Here is a 26,266-nt window from a genome sequence, read left to right on the forward strand (position 1 = left end):
CGAGGCCAAAATAGCCTTAAATGCGAAAAAGTCACGCGTAACTGCTAGTATACGCTAGCGAGCAGTTAAAGAGGCTGTATAGACTATTATAATTAATTATATAGCAACTCTTACTAAGCATTATACGTGTGAGCGACAGAGCTGTCCTAATTTTGGTAATCCTTGCTATAATCTGCCGTTATACAGTCATATTTAACTCAATAGAGAGCATCTTTAAGCATGGAATCAAGCTATTAAGGATGACCCTAGTGTTGATATAGCGCATCCTCTTATATCTCTAGCTTAATAAATGACTAGAGAGAAGGAGAAAGAGCTCGCTAAAAAGCTACAGCCTCTGTCAACTCTATAAGCAGCGTTAACAGCAAGTTTAGCGTCAGCTAGGGGGTTGACGCTCAACCTTAATCTTTCTGGCAGTGCTTAATAGCAGGATACTATGCTTCGCGAGTCTGCTGATAGTAAGGATTAATATAGAGGTTTAGCGACGCCGTCAAGGGCGAATTGCAACACTTTTGGAACGGGCAGTACCTTGAGAAGTTTTCAAGATCGCAAGGCCGGCTCTGCATATTTTCAATTTGGTGCTGCATGTTGGAAGAGGGGACAAGGAGATGGAGCTGTGCATGAGCATGACATTTTCCTCTTCATTTCTTGTCTTCGCGTATTGTTGTAAACTAACTTCGCTTACTACGTAGTAGTAGGGGATCTAATGCAGAGATCTGAGGGGCGAGCCGAACCGATAATTTCAGGGGGAGGAACCGAGGAGTCGGGACAATAGTTACACCGCACACATGCATTTTTGCATGACCCCGACTTCCATCCTTTCGAGTATTAGGTAACATGTTCATTAACTCACAGAACAAATGACTCTGAACGGTATAGGCAGATCATGCACCAGAAAGAGCCCGTAAGCTTCGCTCTAACTCGGTTCTGATCTTCAGGGCCTTACCACACCGCCACAATCTCCGTCCAATTCATGCGTAACGTGTCTCTTGTTTCACTTGTGGGGGACACATTGCAAGCAGGAAGAGTGCCTCTGACGGAAAGTCTGGAGACTAGTAAAGGAACGCTAGGTTGGCCTGCAACACCTTGGTCCGAGAGCCGCATGGAGCTTTAGCGATTGAGCTGCAAGAAATGCCGTAGTGGGCAGATAGTATCAGGGGAACGGCCGGCAAAAGCTCACTCTGCGATCTTTATGTTGTGAATGGATGGACCGTTTCAATGGCTTTGCCACCACCGAAGGGAAGTCGACTTGAACGTACCATAGTGCTTCGGGTGAATGATCATCCTAATACCATGTTGGTGTTGCTGGTGCTGTGGATTAGGTTGCTGTAAACTCTAACTCACAATGCTGGGAGAGGAGAGCCAAGCGCAGATCGGTTGGTGACAATCGCATTGACCCCTGCTTTGACTCACTATGACAAACTCCAGAGATGGACATAGAAGACTGTATGCAAGGATCTGAGTCCAAATGCGCTTCGACTCCATCTCAAGCTGATCACTCACTTTCGCGAATCTTTCCAACCAATACGACTATCAGCCTCGCTTGATCATGGACTGGATCCTTTCGTCTATTGAAACTTTCGTCGCTGCTACTAGCAATGCTAATCCCAAGTTATGGGCCTGCAATTTCACATTACGTAGGCTTAACCGGATGCCTGGATAAGACTATACAGACTCCTGGATATATAAGTCCTTCAGGATCGATGCAAGGAATCTAATCCACCACAGCAGATCCAGTCAATCCCAGAGCAGCCGCGAGGTCTCTCCCATTGAGCTACAGCCATTCCGCTCATCTACCGAAGCTTCCATTCAAATGGCCAGTCTCTCCTCCTTCCAAGCCCAAGAAGGCATTATCAAACTTCTCACCCTCTTCATCCTTGCCTTCAGCTGCCTGTCCCTCGTCGCTGCTGCCCCTACAGAATCCGGTCTGACCACTCTATCCGACGTCGAGAAGCGCGATGCCAGCACCCTGAGCCCTCACGACGTCGATGCGCTCGCGATCCGCGCCCCAGTTGCCGCTGACAACGAAGTCTCCAAGCGCGAATCAGCCGGTCTCTACTGGGGTCCGGTATACATCGGCAATCTCAAACTGACGCTCACAAACCCACACGATGGCTACGCGGGCCCCAAATTCCCCAACGCCAACCATATCAATTTCCACGTCTACCTCAGAGGGCCCCGAGCCGACTACAAAAAGGAACTGATAAATCTGCACATCGTCCGCTACGGCTCTGGCGGGCGTGATTGCCTGTACATGTGGGATTCGGTCTCCAAGAAGACTATCTTTGACAAGTGTTTTGATGATTGGGGCAACGCGATCCCGGAAGCGGTGGCGGCCGCAAAGGCGACCGTGGATACGCTGTTGAAGAATGCGGATGCGATTGCCGCGGTAGCGATTATTGCCGCATTGGGGGTTGCGTTGGCGGCTGTATTGGCCGGGTTGGGTGTTGCGGTTGTGATATAAAGGGAGTGAGTAGAAACTTCTACAAAGGATATCTGTCATTACCATCTTCAGGTCGATCGAGGAGGAAAGCGAGTATGTACATTCGCAGGGCTGGGGGGGGAGAACAATTTCATTAGCGTCTTAATGGCTGGACGGTGGGGGCTGAGTACATAGGATCACGCAAGCTGAGACTCTCATTCACAATACGTCGTCTTCCTTTCCTCCCTTTCTTTCAAACTGTCAGTGACGTTCTTCACAATGCCCTATTCAATACTACTAGTACTAGTAGTAGTACTGCCAGACGAGCACGCCAAGCCTGAGACATCAAGGGGGTAATGCTTGGCACCCCTTAACCAGCATCGACGATCATCCATAAACCATCAGAGTGATATGGGCATCCTTTATAGACGACTCCCAAATCTTTGCAAGGAAGGCTTAAAGATCCGCAGCATGGCTTCCTCGGCCGTCTTTATAGTACCGACTTTCCATAAAGCTGGACTCATAACAAAGCCAAGTTGAACCGTCCGCACCTTCACACGATCCCATCAGATGAAGATTAGCGACTTATTCAAGTAGACGCTAAAGAGGGAGATGTGGCTTCGAAAGAGCGCTATCACATTCAAGGTCGGTGCCGGCAGTGGGTATGACAGCAGACTGGGTCAGACAGTGTGTTAAGGGGTGCTGGTATAGCTAGGATGGTCTGATAAAGAGGTGAGAGGTTGAGGACGATTGTACCCCAAATCACCTTTCATAGCAGTGGCGTTGCATCATCGATCAAGACAGTAGAGGCGTGGGTGAGCGCATCTTCCCATCGCCGCAAAGAGGGAAGAAAAACGCTGCGCAGGGTAGGTGAAGAGAGAGATTCTTTGTATTTTCAAACCACTAGCCAGCAGCTTCTGTTGCGGTGGTAGTAATCACAGGGCAAGAAGGACAGCAAAAAACAAAAAAAAGGCTATGAGCAAACCCGGATTCGAACCCTCTCCCTTTAGTTAGCTACTACTTTCAAAAACACAAAAAGTTCACGGCTGTACTCCACTCACCACCGCCCGAAGGTTAGGTAGCTACTGGAAGGGGAGACACAACCGCTATGAAAACTTAGCTGACTCATCTGAGGTTTAAGGCCTGTTTTCCAAACCCGCCGCCTTATCCACTAGGGTCTGGGTGTGGGACGACGGAAATATAGTGCGGAATAATAAAATATATACTAAATATTCGGTGGTCTGCGCGTTACTGTAAGTAGAGCAGTACAAGTCTTTCTTGTTCTTTAATTATAAGTACACAACCAATAGGAACCATTTTGTTTTCAACTAAAATTCCATCTGAAGTCGTCTTGAGGAGTAGATTTTTGATTGGAGTAGTCTTATAATGATGAAGAAAATGAGCACTCACTCAAGCGCCGTTCATAGCCACGCTATCGCACACCTCATTCAGTATCCGTCAACCGTGCCCCAGCGACCGACTACCTGGCAATCTGTCTTCGGGCCCATGACGAGCAATCTGTCCTGCGAGCATGCATGTCCATTTCTCGTTCTCACATCCAAAGAATGCCAAGCAATCCTTTGCCATGAAGCTCAACCCTTTCCCACCATGAACCGCTCATCGAGTGTATATTAACTCCTACTCCAGCTTTCGCAGTAGACACAAACATGTCATGCGGAAGGAGAGAACCGATGTTTTGGCCTGCGTCTAGCTCATTCACCTGCTGCTGCCGTCTTGGCACTGCACATGGTTCGTGGAGCTACAGTGGGTGCATGAGTTTCTGAGCGAATGACTAGGTTCCTGGGGTAGAATCGAGGATTAGTGGACTTGCCCACGCTTCCCGGCTGCAGCATATTGCAACCCGCCAGACTCGAAGGGATGATGGGAGGCAGCATAGTTGCGGGATCGAGGATGACGGTCAAACTCGAGATCTCCTCAGTGATGGAAGGGTACATGGTACCTCCTACTTCGATATCAGCAGCGGTGAGCGATTCGGCATTGGCTTCCATCATAAGCAGAAGTTTCGGCGACAGGCGTATCGCGTCTCGGTTGAGAAGACGGGTATAAGCGGCTACTCAATGTCAGCTCTTTCAGGGTTTACGGAGCCAGGAGTACCTCCAGGGGACCTTACCATCTTGATAGCCGCCAAGCTGCTTATTGGGAAGAATCACCACTTCATTCCCACGTACATAGCATGAGAAGTTGTTTCGAGTGACGAAAGACACATCGAGCGGCGATAGCTGAGTCTTGGTAAAAGTCTAGAATTCAGAAAGGTAATATTGGCGGTCGTCACGTCGTCTAATATCCATGATATCTCCACTGAGATCATAAGAGATACTTGCGTTGCCCGCAGTAGCAATCGCAGTGTCAGTATAGCTAGAAATGGCGCTCTGCATGAGCGTATAAGATCGATAGATGCTTTCACATCATTGGTAAGCTTCCACCTGTAATAGAAAGGTTGCAGCTACTTCGAACGTACTTTGCAACCAAAGACACCCCCTGTAACGAGGACAAGGCATCCCTTCCTCCAAGAGGGGCAAGAGCGTGCTCCAACAGAGCAGCGCCCGAAGTGGCCAAGGACGTTGTGGCCAGCGAAGCCAGCCCAAAGGCAAGGTATGTCAAGGATAGAGCCATTCTGAAGGATGTGTAAAGCAGTACTTCCAAGATGGGGAATGCACTAACTCGCAGATGAAAGAGAAGAGACAGATAAGAATTGTATTCAATGGGTAGACCAACCATATATATATCTGATATCAGCGATGTAGGAGACATAGTGACTCTTTTCAACATGATTCCAGCTAACGCCTGCTGCTCACAAGTGTACTTCTGAGAAGGTTCATGTTGGACCAATAGGACCGCGGCCCTCAGAGGACCGTAAACTAGCTTTTGTCTGACAGTTCAGGACTCTGCGGCAGTGGGCAGAATTGGCTGGCTCAGCCAACAGGAAGACAGCCTGGTCAGCTTCCAATCCTTCTGCTTTGTCAACCGATGTTATACACTGACTCATAAATTGCCATTCCTTTCTGAGAGGGCGTGGCTGGTTTTGGTATCCTCTTCCAACGGGTTGTCTCCGCCGGAGCCCGGATAAAAAATAGGAGTTTTATGACCTGGGCTCGGTGGCTGATATGGAGATCTCTTTATCATTGCGTAGCTATGAAAATACTTACACCCGAAGTCTTTCCTCTTTCATTTGTGTCATAATGATGCAGCAAGAGCCGACCTGCTATGCTTCACCCGTTCCTGAAGGGAAAAGGCTTGTCAGCAGTCAAAGGTGGTCCTCAAAAGCGGGATGGGAGCTATGCGCAAGATTATGGATTGATGATCAAGAAGAATCTTGGTTCCTAGATCTGGGACGGGAGGCGGAAATTGCCAACCGCTACCAAACCTTACCCAGTCTGAGCCTGAAAGGGGAATGGAATGGGACAACAGCTGTGATCTACGGGGTAACCGTACATCAGAGTGTAAAGGGTGCCAAATCTGGAACCCTTTTGACGCTGCTTTTGGCACCCTCTGCACTAACGCTAGACGGGGGACCTGCAGAAATACCCCCCGTCCACCCACCAGCGAGCTAGTAAACTTAGCGAGTTTGCATTCCTATTGCTAGTATAAAACCTAGCTTCGAGATTGGAGTTTCTACATAATACAACCTCCTAGATATATCTATAGATCTTTCGTAATTCTACGTTTTTACTCTTTTTAACGTCACTGACGAGATACTCTTATTACTTCTGATTATATTGTTACTCAGATCTGCTTTTCACTTGTTTTTCGCGTATTTTCGTCTACTACATGCAGTGACACATAAAAAAAGAGCCAATTCTTCAGGGGAAAAGCAGGTAACCATTTCCGTGCAAGGAGAAAGACATGCATAATTTCATTCGCTGTGCCACTTTCGAATGCGATAAAACCATAACCAGTGCCTTCCTCATCACTCCGGAGCTCCAACCTTAGCATACGCCCAAGACTGAATGTTCGAGAGTCGTTTCTTAATGGCGTCCACATCATCCTGCTTGAAGCTGGCGTTTGCGCTCCTCAACACCTCCGTCTCCTTGTCGAGGAACGGGTAAATGGATTCAGCCGGGTTTTCGGCGGAAAAAATCTTTTCAGCGAGCTTGCGAATTTGATCATTCAGCTCTGCATTGGCTTCCTTGTCAGCAATTGTCAACTTGGCTAGCACTGACTTCCATCCGCTGAACAGGATTTCATGATCATTTTGAAGTATCTGGTCGAGCCCGTTAGGGATGAAGCTGAAGTTGATATCATTTTTCTCGATGTCTGGGTCAGCCTTGGCTTTTTGATCATTGTAGAGAAAGGCGTTGTTCATGCTCTGGTTGTAGCCATCCCAGTGCTGAAGTAGCGCCTCCATGGCAAAAAACCGAATATACTGGTCCCAAGCAATGACTTTCTTCGCTCCAGATAAGCCTTGATCTTTGATCTCTCTCGCAGCGCGCAAGAGGTCCTTCCTGTCCTTGTGCTCCGAGAAACCCTCGAAAGTCAAATAGCCTTCAGCGAGGCGGTCAGGATCGAAATCGTCCAAGAAGGTGATCTCATACGCATTGCCGTTGTCGCTTTTGAATTGATTTTTGACGAATTTCTTCTTGAAAGCCTCGAAATTGACATACACGCCATCAGCTGGTAGGAACGTTGTTTTCACTCTTGGATTTCATCTTTGCCTCCCCAAAATTGCCCATTTACGCGCACAGTCGCGAAATTGCAGCGGAAACTGGGCAGATCTGCCTGCCGAAGGATTTCGTAGCCAAGCGGCTGGCGCACGTACGCGGGATCCTGCTTGCAATTATTGAAAACCAAGCGATCTGTTCCAATCAAATTCTTGATTTCATCTTCGTTCGCCTTGTTGAATCTTGTGAAGTCAAGTTTGATCGAGGGTTTCGTGAAGCTCAAAGATCCATAGAATGATTTCTTGATGATGGCTACTTGGGTGAAAGTACTCTTTTTCGGAAATTTTGTGCCGGAGATCGTGACAGACGTCGTTTCCACCCAGTCGTAATTTGTTTGTGGGGGGTCTGAGTTGGGCGCCCCGACCCCGCGTGGTGAAGCCTTCAAGACTGAGTCGTTCCACTTAGCTGGGTCGATAGCAATATCTATGCTCACGAGATTATCAATGCTATAAAAGCTATCAAGTAGGTCTTGAGCACCCATGGTAACCCTGCGTTAATCTATACTCCGCAAGGTGTTGTTCAAAGAGATAAGGTTTTCTGATCAAAATCAAACTTGGACATCGTGCTCAGTTTAAGTACTCTGTGGACAAAGGCTCGTTCCCACTGGCCACGTCACCTCCACCACCCCGATGCATTCTGTTTCTAGCTCGTGACATCACGTCGTCTGTTGAAAACTGGTTCAATCTTTTTGATTGGTTCGGAAAATGGGCTAAAGCAGATCAACAGCTTGGTCGGACAGCTTATAGCGCTTCAATGCGCGATAAACTGCATCAGCTGTAGCACACAACGGTATGCTGTGAAAGTCTCACCCTAAATATTGCCGTTTTGGTCTTTACACATGGTCGCGTGACCCATTAGCGGTTTATTGACATGGTATGAAGAGAGTCGGGGGCCGCAGCAAGGAATACAGAAAAGCAGCTAAGGGGTATTGTGGGTGGTTGGCTGTGTTGATATGGCCGATCCGAAGCCCAGACCTCCCATTACCCAGGCTGTTTCGACAGAGTACCCTCTTGGGAGAAGAGGGCTTTCACTCGCCACCTGAGACTTACAATGACGAGCTCTTGAACCATTCATGAAGCAGGTGAAAGGAGAAGAATGTCGATTTAACACAAGTCCATTGTATGATTTGAATTTGAGGTTCTTGTCGCAAAGAAGTGAAAAGATCAGCCAGTATATGGCAAGCCCTGCAAGCAAACAATGACTTGCATGGTGAGTGCATAAAAAGAGAATCTAACTCATAACAGCTGTGGTAGTCCTGTTGGCCTATTTAGCTAAAAACGTCAAAATAACACTAAGCCCCAATCCTCTTACCGCCGACCGGTTCCATAGTTCCCTAATTGGGTTGCGAAGGCCGTACGAGTCACGTGCAAGGAACAAGACAGAGAACACAGTGTATCATGGTTGACAGTTAGGTCAAAGATGGGCAATGATTGGACAGATTGGCCAGGAACTCGAGCAGGAATAGGAAGTTGAGAGGGAAACACTGCGCTGCAGGGTCCAGGAGTAGACTAGCGGGGTGCAATAGTGACGGAGCCCAAAAGCGGGCGGTGCGGGCGGTGCGGTAAGCCGGAGAAGTTCCAGACAGCGTCAGAAGGCAGAACGACAAGGGGGAAGGCCAGACGAGCAAGACACAGGCAGAGCGGGGGTGTTCCATGTAGGACAAGAGGCAGTGCCACTCTAATCGGGTAGAGCTGAAGCGGCAACAATCGAAATCATCACAATGCCTTCAGCAGAGTATTCCATGATTAAGATTTAGCCATCAAACATGTACGGAGCATGGCATCCACCTTTCTGGCGTAAATTGACATTTTTTCTATTGGTCAAGATATCCGCTAGCGTCTACTTAAAACGACATAAAGTATAATTGGGCGGATCAAACTTGATAGCGGCTGCTTAAGGTGCGCTTATAGCGGCAGCGGCTGCAGCAATCAATCAGAAAAATGTCAATTTTTACGCCAGAATGGTGGATAATCTGTACAGAGGAGGCTTCTACGGAGTACTGCCCTCCTCAAGGCCGACGTAAGGCGCTCGTGACTTTTGCTTCAACACATTGGCCCGGTCAGTGGGTCAACACCAACCGTGTCTCGCCCCATCATTATTAAAGGATCGATGTTCTGTCTCAACTTAAGGTTATTGGTCAAGCTCTGCCTGCATCCGTTAGGGAGGCTTTCACAGAACACAACCGTTCATGCCGCGTAATCAGCTTTCGAACTGTCTAAGTTCACCAAAGTACCACAAGGTAGCCTGAATTGCCGCCCATTCGATGAGAAGAACAGCACTCAAGTCCCGGCTCTTGGGATCATCCTGAGGAGCTATGTCCTCCCCACCAGCTCCTGAAACCATCACCCCTTCTCAACTCGCTTACCTGCTCTCCATTTACCCTGTCACCCTTGAAAAGGCATACAAGCTGAACACCCGCTTGAAAGACCCAAAGAAGCTATCCGGTGCTCTCGAGGATGACAGGTGGAGGTATGATCAGCTTCCAAGGATTCTCGCTGCCAGAAGAGCAGTTGGGAAGGAAGGTGAGAAGGGCGAAGGCGCACCGTGGCTCGAGAAGGCGGAGTTGGAGAGATTGGTGGGCTGGAAGATGTGAGTTCATCGCCTCCACTTATTGTGCGTGTCTCTGGTCGGCTTTCCACTGTTTGCAGACAGCGCTTCTTTGCTTTCTTGTCCTGGAGAAGGTGGTGTTGCTTTTAGCACCAGCTGCTTTCCGCTGAATCCTCTTGCACGGTTCTTGTTTGCTGTCTCAGACCAGCGATGCTAGCCCCTGTCGGCATGTTCGGTAGCGGGAGCGCGGGAATTCTCTACTTGAGTCGGAAGCATACAGTCCTTTGAGTAGCAGAGATGTAGGTATGCGGTCTTGGGCAGACGGAGTATATATCCTCCCCTTTTTTCGTCTGTGACTACTCCTAAACGCTGTGCCTCTTTCGCTTCCTCCATCGTACCACCATTGTCTTTTTTCCGATTTCACCATCACTGCGTTTGCTCATTCTGCCTCCCGTTAAGATCTCGATTCCCCCAATGCCCTTCCTCAGCAGCCCTTTCTTCCAAACAGCTCAGCCCTCCAAAATAGTCTCCTAACATCCCCTCAGAACCCACGGCACTCACCGCCCATTTCTCCCCTCCCTCATCCGCCAGAATAGCCCCGAACTCATCCAATCCACCACCCAATCCGCCTTCTCCAGCATCCGCACTCCCGCTCACACCCTTCCTCCCCAAGAACATATTCCATACCCCAAAGTCTCAACCTCCCTCACAACCCTAACCAAACCCCTGAAAGGCGTTGGCCCGGCAACCGGCACCCTCCTCCTCAGCGTCTACCACCCAGACACCATCCCCTTCTTCAGCGATGAGTTGTATGCATGGCTTGTCCTCCAGCGTCAACAAGCAGACACCAGGGAGGAGAAGGCGAAAATGAAGCTGAAGTACGACATGAAGGAGTATCAGCGGCTGTATGAGGCATGGGCTGACTTTAGGGAGGGCTTGGGCTTGAGGGGATATAGGAAGGTGAAAGCGGTGGAGGTTGAGAAGGTTGCGTTTGTGGTTGGGTGGTGGCATCTACTTGACGAGGAAGAAAAACGCCTTGTAAACATGGGAGAGGGTGGGCATGAAGCGCAAGATAAGGACGAGAAGCATGATGAGGTATTGGGGGAAGGCAGCGACGATGCTGAAAGGACGAAGTGGTTGAGACTTACGGAAGGGATTAAGGGAAAGGGCACCAATGAGGGCAATGCTAACGCTGGCAAGAGTGGGGATGGATTGGTCAAAACCACATTGACAGTTAAGGTTGGGGACGAGAAGGTGGTAAGTGTGCCCAGGAAAGAAATTGAGATGAAGAGGGAGAGGCAGCCTGTCAACGACGAACCCACCATAAGACGATCAAAGAGACTGAAAAGGTCATGATTTTCCTCGGTTCTGCTGTAGCTGAGAAGGCAGAGCAGCAGGATCGGCTGACCTGTAGAGCATTATTCATACCCTCGCATCATGATCTGTAACCAGGGGTGGCCGAAGGAAGGATTGTGTATTAAACTATATGCAATATTTGTGTATGACTCGAGGCTTGCGAACGAAGGTATCCCAGACAGTTCACCTGTTCTCCAAACCAGCACTGCAACTTCGGTCAACTCTCCCACAACCCAGCTCCACAAACAATGTCTCTTTACAAGAAAAGACCAAAGCCTGCCGCAACGACTGCAAGCATACCACCAGTCACTTCAACACCCAACGCCGAAGCGGCACCAGTTTCTGTAGCGCTGGCAGCACTTCCACTCGCGGTCTCAGAGTCAGACTCGGTAGAACCCGAAGTAGCGCTAGCAGCTCTTGATGTAGCCGTGCTGGATCCCGAGGAAGTGCTACTGGCCACCATCCTGGTTGTAGTCCCATAAGCCGACGCCGCAGCGCAGTTCTGGGATTGCTGCTGTGAAACCCCGAAGCGCGCCGGGTCGCCGGGACAGTTATCGTAGCAGGTCAATAGATCACCGTATTTCTGGCAGAGGCAGGCCCAATCATTGCCGGCGCAGCTAGAGACCATCGGTTGGAGTTGCGAGACACACGTGTCAAGGATTCTGAGGGAACACTGTTAGATAGAAGGATAGCTGCTTGGAGAGCGGATGGCTTCATCTTACAATTGAGCAGCACAGGTTGTGCTGCCTGAGGTACCAGTAGCAGTAGGTGTAGGAAGAGAAGTGTTTGGTGTTGATAGAGAAGGGGTGGCTTGTCCTGCGGCAAGAGAGGCAGCTGCGGCCAGAAGGAGGAACGTGAATTGCATCGTTAATTATTATTCTGAATACACGAGCAACTAAAAGATGGATCGAAGAGAAATAAGGATAGCAAGTCAGCAGTGAGTGATCGAATGATGGCAGTAGCAGCGAAGGAAGAAATAAATTCGTAAGAACACAGATTGTAAATAAAGGGATGCTTGGCACAAGACTGATGGACTCGGGACGTGATGAAGCTAATTTCCTAGACTTTCACAAACAAGGCGATTGACGCTGCACCACGGAGACTAAAAGTGCGCTAGATATGGACATCGGAGGTGGTCAAAATTTGGTCGCAGCAATTGCTCGAGATGGTGTGAGGGGACGCAATCATATCTGAGACATGCTTCTGCCTCCGTCCTCTCGAAGGCCTCATTGTGATCTGCACGTATGCGTTCGCCACGTCCTTGGCCAAGCCAGTTGAAGATCAAACCGTGCATTGTGAAACTTGGGACTCGCATGTGCATTTTTGCTGGTGGGAGGAAGAAAAGGGAAGGGGAGGGCAAGGACAGGGGGACAGCTTGTGTGGTGTGAAGTAGCGTTCACTAAATAAAATTGATCTCTTGGCACAGAGACCAAATCTACTCAGTACAGCGGAGGAGACATAATATTGTTAGCTCAGTGCTATTTAATCATTCAGCAAGCATAAAGGTTCTCTTGCTCTATCTGACCTTCTTAGCGGCGCATTTCACACTATAGATATCTTGAGTTCATCAAATTACGGAGTTGTGCATCAAAAGTATTCAATAAACGCTAGCTAGGATGATTTGAAGCTAGCCTTTCTTGTGCTAGCATAATGTTAGTAGTTAGTGGGGACCTAAAGATGATCAGAGGGGGCGGATGGCTGAAGCTTAACTGACACAGACGTCTGAGCTGCATCAATAGCCCAAAAATGGCCCTAAGGATCTAAGCGAAAGGGGGTCATAGCGGCAGCCCTAGAGGTCTACCACTATAGCACCAACAGGCACCTTTTTTACTACATACGTTACGCTAAAGCTTGCTACAGGGAGAGACATAATGTTTGTCACCTCCGCACTAGTATCTTTGGACCAAAACAATTACCAAACAAGCGAGGCTAAGCAGCACTAATCCAAAGATGGATTAATCAGAGTTGGTGGTCTTGCTTGTATGGCTGCTTGATCTTGTAAGCTTTTCGACAACTAATTAGCTATCTGTGGACTCGTTTCAGAACTAGTCACTACTAGCACTGTATTGATAAACATTATGCCTCCTACTGTAGTAGATTGAGTGTGTTAGTGGCGCTCTAGTTTTAGCATATATTGAAGACTCTTGATACATGACTCGGTACTACTACGTATACGACTGATGTCAAGGATGCTCACTGGGGCAAATGAAAATGGATGGTGTCGTCCCATGACAAGCAGATGCTAGCACCAGCCTAACATTATTTATGCCTTTCCGCCTCGTAGTATTACTTACCAGGAGAAGGGGTAGTTAAAGGTATGAGCTAAGTGCCGTTAGTGGGAATGATAGCCATTCTGTCAAATAACCACCACCATACTAATAATGATAAGAAAAGTATATTTTAGCCATACTTTGACCATATTTTCAGCAAAGTATGTTATAGATAATGAGATTTTATTAGATCATAAACGACTAAGCAGTCAGTATATGCTGATAATTACTCTCTAAGCAATCTTACAGTCAGACTTGGTCAAAGCGCACTTTGACGGCTCCCCTAGCATTATTTTGAGAAGGCCTCTTCCTGCTAAGTACTCCTGCTCGTGTCATTTTGCTTTCACATGGAACTTCTCAGGATCTTGAATCGTAGCCTAGCTCATGGCTCCGATGTTCAAACACATCAGCATTGTATGACCATCGTATGTGAGAAGAAGGGCTGGTAATTTTGGCTCTTAAGCAGGTCTGATGCTAAAAGGACCAAAAAGCCGTATCCAGGGCTGGATGTACAGCTTCACTATCTGTGGGTAACAGCACCTTTCGCCAAACTGCCAGCTGTGTTTTAGCTCCGACTTATCCGACCATCCCTAGCGACTTTGGCACGTCTCAGAAATGACAGTGCTTGACCGAGAAACAAATCTTAACATCCCGCTCGCTTCAAATTTGTTGTGGGCCAAGACGATGGGAATCCTCTTCAAGCGTCGGCTTGGAGCTGCTCCTCATCGAGTGGCTCTTCTTTGACCCTCTCCTCTTCCTGCTCCACATCATCCTTGGCAACCGCTGAGCTCTTTTTAGTCTTTGGGGTTCGTGGTTTCTTGGTTGGTGTAGCAGGTACTCCATCACCGTCCTGGTCCTCGTCGCCCTTGGTCTTGCGTGCGCGTTTCTTTCCCGTAGCCGGCGTGCCAGGAGTCGCAGCAGCAGCAGCAGCAGCAGCAGCATCACCACCACCCGCCAGCCCAAGCTTCGTAGCAGCCTCTCTGAATTTTGCTACGCGATGGGTGATAGCTTTGGCGGTACAGTCTTGAGAATAGAACATGTTAGTTGGTGGTTTCCGATACATACCTTTGAGCTTACCTTCACCAATGATTGTAGCCAGGCGCTCGCAATCGTCTTTGCTCACTTTGACTTGATGAAGCGCAATGATCGCAGAAGCGAGCTGTTGAATGTGGAATCAAGTCAACTTCAGGTGCTTTTGGCTGAGCGACCGAAATTTTATCTTACCTTGAGGTCGTTCTCAGCGGTCCAGGAAGGCATTTTGAACTTTGCGTGGTTGTGTGGCAATGTTGGTGGTTGATGTGAAGAATGCTACTGATCTCTGCGAAGGTGGGTGGTTTAAGTAGAAGTTGAAGGTGCGAGGAGGTGGCAGGAAATATTCGTCTGAGAGTTAAGAATTTTAAAGTAAAGAGTTCAGGCAGCGCACTTTAAAAATGAGCCTGTTTGCGGTGTTCGACTCAACATGACCTGCCAGACTTTTCCAGATAATACTCTGAGGATGTCCTCCACATCTGGTGAAAGCCAGAATCATCCTTTCCATCGATTTTCAACAACCTTCCACGGGATATTAGCGGCGTCTCTTTACTGAGTATACCCGACCTTGTGAATTTTGCTGATGGTGCTTCTGTTGCACTTTTTGACCGAATCATCATTTAAAGTTCGTTCATAGGGGCAGTGGAGCGCACAACTCCTTTGTAGGGGACTTCTTGCATTACGTAGGGTTGTGATCATATCTCCTTTTTCTCCTGTACAACAAGGATGCCATATACTGCCAAACAACATGACGTTGTCCACTAAATCCCTAAGATTTCTATTTGTCATAATAAGCCTTGTAAGTCGAGGGGAACACTGCTGCCCCTTCCAGCTCTATATTGCTTCGGACCTCCAACGAATTGTCTTGGAGGCGGCAATTGACTTTCGTCCTGAAACTTCCATCGCCTATCATCGATCTGCAATGTAGACTTCGTCGGAGTTCTTCCAGGGCTCCCAGATCCTCCGTTCGACGGCATATACATACTTGGATCTAGATTTGAACGACCTATGGGTTGAGAATGTGGAGACGGTCTACTTAGTGGTGGACTTGGAGCAGAAGCTGGTGGTGGCGGAGGAGCTACCGGTGGAGAAGTGGGTGGTGGTGGTGGAGCGCTTGATGGCGATAACCTCTGCGTACTGAATGCATTCCGGGCAGCTTGCATAGCAACCGAGTTCTGCAATCCATGCAAAGGGGTAGACGGAGCAGGAGCAGGAGCAGAAGACGGAGGTGGTGGCGTTGATCGTGAAGGTGGTAGCGAAGGCGCTGAACTAGGTGGTGGTGGAGGCGCTGCGGAACGTGATGGGCTGGCTGACAGCGGTGGGGGTGGAGGCGGTGCAGGCGGCTGAAATGCAGAAGACGGCTTTCTTGAAGTCACTGGCGGTGGTGGAGGTGGTGGTGGAGGCTTGCTCACAGGCACAGACACCGATGACGATGGTCTCGGCGCAGGCTTTGGTGGAGGTCTTCTGAGGTTTGCTACTAGCGGATTCGAAAACGGAGGAGATGATTCTGTAGATTGAGGAGTGGGACGAAGACCATTCACCTTGGGTATGGATGGTGCTAAACCACCAGGTGGAGCTGGAGGGCCCGGTGCTGATCCAATGGGTGGCCTTGGAGCTGAAGAGCGATTCGTTTCTGGATCAGAGCTGTACGAGGAATCCCCGCTCGCTCCAGTGTCAATACCACCTCCTCTCTTTTTGAGTTTGGGCATGCCTCCTGCAAACAGACCTCCCAATTGAGGAGCCGAGCCCATGCCTCCTGGTTCCCCTCCACTTCCTCCTCCAGTGTCGCTATTGCTCCGGACCCTGTTCACCCCGCCGACTGGGGGTGGAGGAGCCAAATTGCTTGGTGCTTTCGATCCAGGTATTGGCGGCGCTCCACCCAGGGGAGGGCCGGAATCTGACTTCTTGTGTATTATTGGAGCTGACCGATCATTGGTAATAGCCTTCTTGAGTGGTCTCCCTTTTGAGATGTCCGATAGCAGAGCTCCCTATCGCGTCATTTAGCACCAGAATACCAGTTGTAGTCACACAGAAAAAGCGGACAAAGCACTTGTTGAATGGAGGAACATACTCTGTCTTTGGCAGCAGCTTTAGGTGGTCTATTCGGGAGGCTGCCCGGGCCTGGTGCTCCTCCAGGAGGTGGAGGTGGAGGAGGGGGAGGGCCCCCTCCCGTGCCAAATCCAGGCATAGGCGGAGGTGGTGGTGGAGGCGGCGGACCAGGCATGATGAGGTTGTGGTGCAGTGTCAGAAGCAGGAGTCACTCAACTTAATGTGGTATATACATTTCAGCAGATATATTAAGCCTGCAACTGCTTACGGTAATGAGTCGGACCTGATGCGTAGTGGTATTGTTATTGAAGTGATTTACACCTATTGCCGCCGACAGCGTTTTTGTCACACCCCCAGGCTCTGTACTGGTCTGCAGCAGCCCTAAATTATTATTAGTTTCGCACTTTTAAGCACTCCTCCATCTGTACTACTAGTAAGTGACCTGTATTCCCACATCCAACCAGTTGTCTTAGCTTGTCAGCTTACTACGTAATCCATACGGACACCGAACATCTTGACATGGTTACATCTCTGTAGCCCCCTGGACAACATTATACGTATCTAGTACAGTTCCCTTTAGGCGCAAGTACACCCAGGTCATGCATTAAGGCAATCACGATGCTGAACACAGTTCTATTCCTGCACTGTCCCCAAATGATAGCATTAGGGCAAGTTCAGACTGTAAACTGAACCGTAACGGCAAGGTAAAGGCAGAGCAGACCATGTAGACTATGAGAGAACTCCAGAAGATTCATGTAAGCGGCAGCAGCTTTTGGCTACCTACCCCTCGTCAGAGACTGCAGTAGAATAAAGACCTCGTGAGAGCAAAGGTTAGGAAAACATTCCAGGATCCAACCAGGACATGAACTCCCACTGAACCTTGTCTGGAAGCATGCAGCGGAGTGAGACATTGGACCAAGTATGTACGATCCTCGTGGTGTGATTCGATGTCGTGATAACCAACCACCTCTTCGTAAGCATTTTGGTGTGCATCCTTAGTTGTGACCCTGCTTTTTCAGGGTAGTGCTCAACCACTCTAGCCCTTCGTACAGACCATCACCAGTAGTTGCAATCGTGGATTGAATGTACTATTGTAGATGTCAGCGGAAGAATCTGCATTGATGGAGACATCTTACCCAAGCACGTCGAGTGAGCGAGTGTAGACCAAGCTTGTCAGTAATTTCCGCAGCATTCATGGCATTCTGCAAAGCATGTTAGTATCAAGCACAAGAATTATGCAAGGACCAATCATACTGGAAGATCCTGTTTATTGGCGAAGATGAGTAGAAGGGCATCCCGGAGCTCATCTTCGTTCAACATTCTTTGCAGCTCCTCCCTGGCTTCAACGACACGATCTCGATCGTTGCTGTCAACCACGAAAATGATACCTTGAGTATTTTGGAAGTAATGCCTCCACAAAGGTCGAATTTTGTCTTGTCCACCCACGTCCCACACAGTGAACTGGATGTTCTTGTATTCTACCGTCTCAACGTTGAAGCCAATTGTAGGGATCGTAGTGACGATTTCTCCAAGTCTGCTAAGGGTAAGCAAGGGCCGCAGATCAAGATCGGGATATCAAGCCCCACTTCAACTTGTACAGAATGGTTGTCTTCCCGGCCGCATCAAGACCAACCATAAGAATCCGCATCTCCTTCTTCCCCAAGAACCTGTCAAACAACTTCGAGATTGTGAGACCCATGACGGCGGTGTCAGGAAGGAGGGCTTAGTGAAAACTCTACATGCACCGAAACTTGTTAGCGAGCGAGCGGCAAAAGAGCTTTGAGTGCTTGGATGTGAACAGTCCCAAAAACCAATTGAACAAAGGCTGCCTGGAACAAGGATGTGGCCGGGAGTGGATGACAAGTTGCCACAACCGCTTTCCTGGAGGGTGGGGGCGCAAGGGCTGAAGGAAGCATGACTTACAGAGGAGTATAACGTTGTCAGTGTGAAACTCGAAGAGCAGGAGAAATGATCAAGGTGTGGTTGATGATGTACCGTGTATGGATCCAAGCAATTAAGGTGCGATTTTTGTTTGGGTCAAGTCGGATGCTCACAGGTTGCAATTCTTATCACGATACGCTAACCCGTTTTAGTTCGGTAGCTCAGCGGCGAACGGTGAATGTAACCGCAGTTTTGGTTAACAGTATCTTTGAACGCAAGTGCCATCTCTGTGAATAACAGTGAGCGGTCTGCAGGGCCTTATCCCCGCCTGAAAATACTGCTGCCTTATAGACAATGCTAAATGTCAGTGGCTACATCCCTTCGAACCGAGAATGATCATTTGCACCCAGGCAGCTGGATATCGAGAGGACAGATCTGCTGAAACCACTTCGTCATGACAGAAGCTCAATTAAGAGGTCTGCTTGTTATGGGCGGTGCAGTTACTCGTGTGACATGCCGTGTACTCTACTGGATTTCTCTGAACATGTGGTCTTGTTCAACTCTTTTCAATCAACAAACCCGTCCATCGAAGCAATAGACATCTCTAAGGTCTCTACTACGGTCAGAAACGTGAAGTAACTGCGTATTCTGCTAATTTTGTGCTATTCTACAGCCTGAAATCATTTTTCAGCTTCACCGAAGAGGACTTCAGCATTCGAAACAGCTATAAGACTCACCATGCCTGGCCACCCTGCCAAGACAAAGCCTTCTTCTGACTCATTACTAGTAGTACTATGTACATGGTTCCTCCTTGTCCTTGTTTCTGACAAATATGTTTGATTTTCATCTTCTATACTTGCTTTATTTGCTTCCAACGTCCTCTCAACATCAGACGGAGCCAAATCATGGATATCCCGGCTGAGCAAGAGGCCGTGCTAATCCCAAAAGAATACACTGATGCTCTAATGCTCGATTTGGTGGCTCAAGCCTTTCGAGACATTCGACTTCGGGCTCTGCAGACTGATCCAACGTCTTTTTCTTCTTGTTTTGCTACAGAAAGTGAACAACCTCATTCGTTCTGGACAGAACGACTCCAAAATCCTCAAGCGAAGACCTTTGCCCTGGTACATGAAGCTTCAGGGGTACAGCATCATCATCACCCAGAATTTACCCTTCTCAGACCGTGGCTGGGCATCCTTGTGCTCCTGGGACCTAAACTCGTCGACATAGACGTCTACGACAATGATTCTCCGTGGAAAACAGTTCTGACAGAGCAACATGCCATTAATGAGCAGCCCCAGCTACAGGAGATGGAAGCGTCTTCAGTAAAGATTGCCCTGGCCTACCAGATTGTTTCTGTATATGTTGCAGCTGAGTTCAGGGGCAAAGGCCTTGCCAAGAAGTTGATGAGCTCTGCTTTAGCTGCTATTGAGCAGGACCTGAAGAATAAGAGGTTTGGCAAGGCAGTATGTACTGTTGATGTTGCAGACGGTATCTCGGTGGCAAGGAACCTGTATCAAAGGATGGGGTTCGTTACAGTTGCCGAAGACCAGTCCACCACGGACAATGGGCGGGAGTTCCATGGCTCTGTAATGCGAAAAGCCATGACCTTCCAAGCCACGAGAGATGCAAGTGTTGTATAGAGTGGAGGCAACATGGAGAGACTGTTGAATAATCACACAATCGTTCTCATTCCCATCATTCATAGGCAGTACTGAGTTACTACTAGTACCTAGTAACTGTTAGCAAAAGGAGGCTCAATGCTGGGCAGGTCCGAAAGCAGACTAGTCTCAGACTAGTGTCTTAGTCAGCTGTAAACTTCCCACATTTGCAATATCGATCTGTAGATTCTGACCGCAGCCTACTAGTAACCACCACCTGCCTGCACGCGCCAATCCTCACCATAAGAATCTCATCCATTCTTCTGGAAGACTGTTCTCATCATGTCGAAAATCACAGTCGGTCAGTACAACCTTGGAGTGATGCTGAGACACACTGTCACTAACAAAGAACAACAGCCGGAGTGCGCCAAAACGTGCAACAACTTCTCGACTACTCTCTCAACGAGAAGAAGCGTAACTTCCTCGAGACCGTCGAGCTCCAGATCGGCCTGAAGAACTATGACCCCCAGCGCGACAAGCGTTTCTCTGGCACGGTCAAGCTACCCACCGTCCCTCGCCCCAACATGGCACTCTGGTCTGTTCAGCCTCTTGCCAGATAACCACCCCCCCAGATTAACCCATCTCCAGCATCCTCGGTGACCAACACGACATCGACCGGGCCAAACACCACGGCGTCGACGCCATGTCGGCCGACGACCTGAAGAAGCTCAACAAGAACAAGAAGCTGGTCAAGAAGCTGGCGCGCAAGTACGACGCCTTCGTCGCCTCCGACACGCTCATGCGCCAGATCCCGCGTCTCCTCGGGCCCGGCCTCTCCAAGGCCGGCAAGTTCCCCACCCCGATCACGCACGCCGAGGATCTGAACGTCAAGATGACCGAGGTGCGGAGCACCATCAAGTTCCAGCTGAAGAAGGTGCTGTGTATGGGCGTGGCGGTGGGCAATGTCGGCATGACCGAGGATGAGCTGATCAGTAATATCATGTTGGCCATCAATTACCTGGTCAGTCTGTTGAAGAAGGGCTGGCAGAATGTGGGGAGCTTGACCATCAAGGCGAGCATGAGCCCGCCGAAGAGGTTGTACTAGTTCGGTGGTCGTTTGTGGATGAGGCAACACTGGAGCTACGATTCGATGCGTAGATGGGAATTCATGGAGCTCAACCCCTCTCTCATTGAACGAGAGAGACCTGCAGAACTGGAGCCGCTAGACGAAAAACTTACACACAGATCGACCTCTGTTCTGCTAGCACCTTGACACTAGATATGACAATGAAATCCACATGTTGCGCCTCCGCAGACCCGCAACACCCTGAACCGCATTCTTCACATAGACTGTGTTCGCAGTTGAACAGTGCGCCAGACAGCATGATAGATGATGACACCTTCACCGGTACCAACAATCTCCACGTAGCTTTTGCTTTGACCTGACCCTCAGCAAACAGGATGCCGGGCCCCAAGTACCAGTACCACAACAAAAGCTCGGCGGCCCCTTTAACTTGATTCGCTCACTCCATCCCCTCCAACAGCTCCGTCTTATCCAGCATCATGTCCCTTCTCGCACAAAACTCCTTGAGCGCCTCCCAATCCTCTCCGCGCTCCTCGCCCCACCTCCATTTCTCCCGGAACCCCCAGGCCAGGGCCACGCGATCGAACGCCGCCCTCTCCTCCTCCCTCAGCCACCGGTCCCGCAACCTCGTCCCGGGCCTCCAGACCACGCGTTCCATCTGATCGTTACTCGTGGTCAACGCCACGAAGCCCATGGTGGCGGTGGTGGCGACGTAGGCCATGATGCCGGCGCCGGTCAGCCAGGTGGCCAGCGTGGGGTCGTACGTGTTCTGCCAGTGGTGCGCGACGTAGGTCGAGATGGTGTAGGCGCAGAAGGGGGTCAGGCTGAGGAAGAGGAAGGGGAGGGAGGCGCGGCGGAGGATCTTGTGCAGCCGGAAGGATGGCGTCGCGACGCTGGTTTCGATTATGGAGAGCGCTAGGGGCAGGGATTTGACGGCGATGGCCGAGGTTAGGGCCGCGGAAGCGAGGTGCGTTGGGATGGCGTTTTTGGGGTTGCGTGGGAAGGGAGAGATGTAGGTTATGTTTTGTGAAGAGGTTGTTAGGGAGGAAGAGGAGGAGACTGATTTTGACGACTTGGATGCGTGGGGTATTGGTTTGTGAGCGTAGAGATGGAAGACCTCGGGTAGGTATTCGGGCTTGCCGAGGAGGACTTGGATGTGGACGTAGACTTGTAGCATGGGAAGTGAGATGTAGATCTTGGGATCGCGGAGGATGTTGTAAAGGTTCTTGGCCACGGTAGCTGATGCTTTTTGTCTGAAAGATATCGACATCTGAAGTGGTGCCTTCGCTCCTTGCCTAGCTGTTTCTTCCAGGCCGAGTATGGATGAAGTTGAGGTGACTGTAGCCTTTATCTCACCCGTGCTTCTCTCAGGCCATTCAGGTTCCCCATAAATGAGGAGCTCTGCGAGCTGCCGACTGGTCTCCAACAATTCAAGGACATCCAAATTATCCGGAACTGTCGTTGACGAGCGTATCCGCTTGCTGTCCGCTATCAATTGATCGAGTGCTTTTGCGGGATCTGAGAGATCTGGTTCCGGGAGGGTTTTCGCTTGTGTCTCTACTGAGCGCGTCGCTGTCGGGTCTGGTGGGGGCAATGCCACTTGCGAAGCAGTGGTTTGTGAACGGCATTGCAGCAGCCATTTACTGCGTTTCTTGCCATTAAACGGGAGACTCGTTAAGCTCAATAGGTTCCTCTCCTTCACGAAAGCCCTTGTGGACAGTGATACCGTTCGCAATGGAGAGCACTGGGTCTCCTGCCAACATGATCGACACACGAAGTTCGACCAGCGGAATAAGGGAGGGTTCATTGTGGATCAAGGGATGTGATGGTGGTCGTTCGACACGCACTCAATACCTGGGCATCCACGACTCGGAGCTGGACTTTCGGACCAAGCTTGATGGGCGCTATCTCGACGCCAAGCAAGTTACACAGTTAAGTTAGATTAAGGTTCAAACGTAAATGTTCACCACTGCACATGGTTATTATTATTATGGAAGAAAAGTCGAATCTCAAAGTGTGACAAGAGCTCATTGAAGGCAAGTAACTGAGAGTAGTTCTGCTGATTGTGTATTTACCATTCTGCTAAGTGTGCTTGATGCACGTTGTAATCGCTCGGTCCTCCATGATGATGCCTCTGAGTGTCTCTGATATGGTAATCATCTGCCTGCGAGAATGCTTTACTCCTCAGTCTTTGAAAAAGCTACAGCTCTTCGGCACCTGAATCTACGGTCGAGCATCTGTCATCTGTCACACTGTCCGTTCTCTCCTTCAGCATTCAATCTCAGTCCGAGGCCAAAGCATTCTGCAGCTCGTTCTCCTTCCGGGTGTCAACACCACTCACCCACCATGCCGCAGCCCGGATGATGCTCTTAATTTGTTGGAGCTCTGCTTCGTCCCTCGGCCCGTAGATGATCATGAAACAACGAGGACACGGCCAATGCCACCACCAGGTGGTGCCACGGGCGAGCGGATGACGTTCTCCCCAGCCTTTGTCTAACACAATCTTCATATCCTCTGGATGCAGGTGAAGATGCATACTACCATCGGTCTTATGCGAATGGACGATCTCCACATAGTGGTCTGGCTCGTTAGACGTTCTGAATCTAGAGAAGAGCGCCTCGTTATGCTTTTCGAACATGGATCTGGCAATATACCAGCGAGAAGGACACTCATTGACCATTTCGCGGATCATATCTTGCAACTTCTGTATCATCTCTGGAGAAGGATTTTGCGTGATCTGGCGCTGTGGAGCAATTCCAAGCAATTGCGGACGAGGACCTTGACGGGCTTTTAGGTCTTCTAGAAAACCATTGGCTGGTCGAGGCTTTGCAGGGAAGACCGGGACGCGGTATGGATCTCGCAGTTTGAATAGACTAATCAAAGAGAGTTTGGTGTAGCCTCGAAACGAGTAGGGAGTGCCGCCGGGTCCTAATGACAGGAACAACTTGTAATCTCGTTCGATGTACTTGTATCCCATGCCGAAGAGAACAAGTGAGAAAAGCCACAACACAATCTGAAGAAAGCCGAGGCGGGCGAAGGGGACAAAGGGTGGAGATGGTGGGGTGGTTGGCAATGACTTGATCCCGCCATTGATGGAGGTGGAGACAACGCTCTGATATTGGTGAATCATTCTGTTCAGAAGAGACGAAAGGGTGATGCTTGTGCTGTTAGCCATAATCACCATGTCCTTTGGGCTGATGTTGAAGATGGATTATCCTCCAACAGTAGGGAGATGGAGCCAAAATCCGGGATGCGAAGGGTGAAGGGAAAATGGAAGACTGCAGGAATGGGAGGAAGGGAAGGAACGAGTCAAGCTCACTTGAAATTGTGTGGATCAAAGTTATACGCAAGGTTGGCCTCTTAATATTCACGTCCTCTTCTACAGGCGAAACAAAGTTTGATCACCACAGTCGGCCGTCAGATAGAACAAAAGCATTCTCTCCAAGTCCCGTGGCCACAATTTGAAGCACATGCAATAGTCTTGTTGTCTCGCGGGCATTGGTAGATGCAGTCAATGTGAGATGTGATGGGACCACCTGGCCGTAGAAATAGAAATATATCTACGTGCAGAGTGGCCTGTGAAGTACCTTTTTGACCTAGCCAGGTTGTCCGTGGTACGGCCCATGATGAATTCTGACGTCCTGGCTGGATTTCACTGTTGCACCCTTGTTGTCATAGTGCAGCTCACAGCTTTAAGCCGCAACTACGGGATCAATCCCGACGAATCCTCATCACGGGGCGTTGCAGGGCTCGTATCTATCCATCTTAGTACCCTTTGGTGTGGGGAAGGGGCCTTTAGACTTTTCCCACAAAGGGATAACCTACGTAGTACTCCCTACATCCGCAACACATGGACGGCTTGGGCACTCTTCATTGGAGCCCAGGCGACTGCATACCTATTATTTGCCTCGTAGTTGTAGGTCCCGTATAGGGTACGAAGGTATCGTCTGGTCACTATAGCTGGGTATAAGTCAAAGCAGAACGTCAGATCTTCCAGCGGTGAAGTTGGGTGAATGCATGGGACTGGGTAATTAGGCGGCTATCCTGCAGCAACTAGCCATCTACAAACCGGTAAGCTAGTGGGATGATCGTCTGCTGCACCTTGTGACGTTGAGGCTAGTCTAATAGCAGCCATTTCTGGCACTGGAAATGCCACGATGGCAAGGCATGGCCCACACAGGTAGCAATGGCGAAGATGCGCTGACCCCTCATCCAGCGCACAACTGCCACGGGTCGTAGAGACTAGAGGGCTTCTTGGTGATGAAAAAGGCTGTTGTGTACTTGAAGGGCTCTTCCGTATTGAGGCAAGATACCCAACGGAGTAGTCATCAGGGAAGCCGGCTCATCGTTACTAGCACTGGACGATAATCTTGGTGTCTGGAATTCGACGAGGGTCATCACATGATGCTGACCTCATCCCTTATTGGCTCTCAGCATTGCAACAGACAGCGTTGCGAATCTCTCTTGATGTGACAGTGTTGTCCTCCCTGAGCATACAGTGCTAAGCAGGAGGCCTAAGCTGTACCATGGGTTCATCTGGTCGGCTGCTCGGCTGCTCGGCTGCTCGGGACACCAACGAGGGAGTTGGTGGTCAGATCGAGGACGACCGAGATTGGGGCCAAGTGGCGTCCAAAAACGGGTGTGCTGCCAGCTGCGCAAGCAACGCCTGTTGCGTGCATAAGATGACTCCCTAACGTAGTATGGACAACTCAGGAATAGTTATAACAATACTCCGTATAATAGGTAGTACTTCTTGATGCTCCAAGGAATGCTTGCCTGCAGTTGGCGAAACTGGAAGAATGCATCTGCAGGCGAAGCGCTTTCGTGCCTTATTGCTTGCCAGGCCTTTCATTTCTCATTGCATCTTCTGACGTCCAACAAGGAGCTCGACAAAGTGTTGTACTCTTGTGCCATGGCTGATCAGGGCTTGAAATGCTGCTGGTACGGTGGTGGTGGTGTTGCTGCTGCTGCTGCTGATGATTCGATGACGCCCATTGTTTACCTGGAATCGGTTGCCGCCAATCAGCATGGCCCATCAGCCTCGGCCCCCCCAACCTTTTTACCCTTTGCCGCTCATGGTTTGTCCATCTCCAGAACCTCGAAGCAAGCCAAACCAAACCAACACCGAGTTTTCTTTGACCAGTTGCCCCTGGTGTGCACTGTACATACGTCTCTGGTGTGGAAGCACAGCTTGCGCGGTCTTCTATTTCCTTTCCCCCTACGAACCTTCCGAGTTCCAATTGGCAATCCGACGGACGGCGGACTTGGTGTCAGTACCGCAAGTAGTAACTCCTGAGAAGCACGAACACTTCCGCCATCCACCTTTCGCATCCGAGATCTTGGGGATCAAG

The 26,266-nt window shown here is 49.6% G+C and overlaps 12 protein-coding genes across 12 annotated transcripts; 4 read left to right on the forward strand and 8 right to left on the reverse strand.

Annotated features, from left to right (window-relative positions):
* Positions 1–1,810: 1,810 nt before the first annotated feature.
* On the forward strand, positions 1,811–2,461 carry EPUS_05968 (uncharacterized protein; the record flags this gene model as incomplete). The annotated part of the gene is made up of 1 exon (XM_007804964.1): positions 1,811–2,461. The coding sequence occupies one exon, from the start codon at positions 1,811–1,813 to the stop codon at positions 2,459–2,461; it is 651 nt and encodes a 216-aa protein (XP_007803155.1).
* Positions 2,462–4,131: 1,670 nt separating this feature from the next.
* EPUS_05969 (uncharacterized protein) lies at positions 4,132–5,053 on the reverse strand (the record flags this gene model as incomplete). The annotated part of the gene is made up of 4 exons (XM_007804965.1): positions 4,132–4,490; positions 4,609–4,659; positions 4,713–4,837; positions 4,899–5,053. The coding sequence occupies 4 exons, from the start codon at positions 5,051–5,053 to the stop codon at positions 4,132–4,134; spliced, it is 690 nt and encodes a 229-aa protein (XP_007803156.1).
* Positions 5,054–6,347: 1,294 nt separating this feature from the next.
* On the reverse strand, positions 6,348–7,579 carry EPUS_05970 (uncharacterized protein; the record flags this gene model as incomplete). Its single annotated transcript, XM_007804966.1, has 2 exons — positions 6,348–7,025; positions 7,121–7,579. The coding sequence occupies 2 exons, from the start codon at positions 7,577–7,579 to the stop codon at positions 6,348–6,350; spliced, it is 1,137 nt and encodes a 378-aa protein (XP_007803157.1).
* A 1,833-nt stretch (positions 7,580–9,412) lies between these two features.
* EPUS_05971 (uncharacterized protein) lies at positions 9,413–11,001 on the forward strand (the record flags this gene model as incomplete). Its single annotated transcript, XM_007804967.1, has 2 exons — positions 9,413–9,687; positions 10,191–11,001. 2 exons carry the CDS (start codon positions 9,413–9,415, stop codon positions 10,999–11,001), a joined length of 1,086 nt encoding a protein of 361 aa, XP_007803158.1.
* A 256-nt stretch (positions 11,002–11,257) lies between these two features.
* On the reverse strand, positions 11,258–11,866 carry EPUS_05972 (uncharacterized protein; the record flags this gene model as incomplete). The annotated part of the gene is made up of 2 exons (XM_007804968.1): positions 11,258–11,663; positions 11,724–11,866. The coding sequence occupies 2 exons, from the start codon at positions 11,864–11,866 to the stop codon at positions 11,258–11,260; spliced, it is 549 nt and encodes a 182-aa protein (XP_007803159.1).
* Positions 11,867–13,968: 2,102 nt separating this feature from the next.
* EPUS_05973 (uncharacterized protein) lies at positions 13,969–14,528 on the reverse strand (the record flags this gene model as incomplete). Its single annotated transcript, XM_007804969.1, has 3 exons — positions 13,969–14,294; positions 14,349–14,430; positions 14,496–14,528. The coding sequence occupies 3 exons, from the start codon at positions 14,526–14,528 to the stop codon at positions 13,969–13,971; spliced, it is 441 nt and encodes a 146-aa protein (XP_007803160.1).
* Positions 14,529–15,085: 557 nt separating this feature from the next.
* EPUS_05974 (uncharacterized protein) lies at positions 15,086–16,524 on the reverse strand (the record flags this gene model as incomplete). The annotated part of the gene is made up of 2 exons (XM_007804970.1): positions 15,086–16,288; positions 16,372–16,524. 2 exons carry the CDS (start codon positions 16,522–16,524, stop codon positions 15,086–15,088), a joined length of 1,356 nt encoding a protein of 451 aa, XP_007803161.1.
* Positions 16,525–17,344: 820 nt separating this feature from the next.
* Positions 17,345–18,048, reverse strand: EPUS_05975 (ADP-ribosylation factor; the record flags this gene model as incomplete). Its single annotated transcript, XM_007804971.1, has 4 exons — positions 17,345–17,437; positions 17,486–17,551; positions 17,604–17,883; positions 17,936–18,048. The coding sequence occupies 4 exons, from the start codon at positions 18,046–18,048 to the stop codon at positions 17,345–17,347; spliced, it is 552 nt and encodes a 183-aa protein (XP_007803162.1).
* A 1,087-nt stretch (positions 18,049–19,135) lies between these two features.
* On the forward strand, positions 19,136–19,873 carry EPUS_05976 (uncharacterized protein; the record flags this gene model as incomplete). The annotated part of the gene is made up of 1 exon (XM_007804972.1): positions 19,136–19,873. One exon carries the CDS (start codon positions 19,136–19,138, stop codon positions 19,871–19,873), a length of 738 nt encoding a protein of 245 aa, XP_007803163.1.
* Positions 19,874–20,173: 300 nt separating this feature from the next.
* EPUS_05977 (60S ribosomal protein L10a) lies at positions 20,174–20,936 on the forward strand (the record flags this gene model as incomplete). The annotated part of the gene is made up of 3 exons (XM_007804973.1): positions 20,174–20,192; positions 20,249–20,426; positions 20,480–20,936. The coding sequence occupies 3 exons, from the start codon at positions 20,174–20,176 to the stop codon at positions 20,934–20,936; spliced, it is 654 nt and encodes a 217-aa protein (XP_007803164.1).
* A 418-nt stretch (positions 20,937–21,354) lies between these two features.
* Positions 21,355–22,722, reverse strand: EPUS_05978 (uncharacterized protein; the record flags this gene model as incomplete). The annotated part of the gene is made up of 1 exon (XM_007804974.1): positions 21,355–22,722. One exon carries the CDS (start codon positions 22,720–22,722, stop codon positions 21,355–21,357), a length of 1,368 nt encoding a protein of 455 aa, XP_007803165.1.
* Positions 22,723–23,196: 474 nt separating this feature from the next.
* EPUS_05979 (uncharacterized protein) lies at positions 23,197–24,090 on the reverse strand (the record flags this gene model as incomplete). The annotated part of the gene is made up of 1 exon (XM_007804975.1): positions 23,197–24,090. One exon carries the CDS (start codon positions 24,088–24,090, stop codon positions 23,197–23,199), a length of 894 nt encoding a protein of 297 aa, XP_007803166.1.
* Positions 24,091–26,266: the final 2,176 nt, after the last annotated feature.

Source organism: Endocarpon pusillum, assembly GCF_000464535.1.
Source record: "Endocarpon pusillum Z07020 unplaced genomic scaffold scaffold371, whole genome shotgun sequence".
Classification (NCBI taxonomy): domain Eukaryota; kingdom Fungi; phylum Ascomycota; class Eurotiomycetes; order Verrucariales; family Verrucariaceae; genus Endocarpon; species Endocarpon pusillum.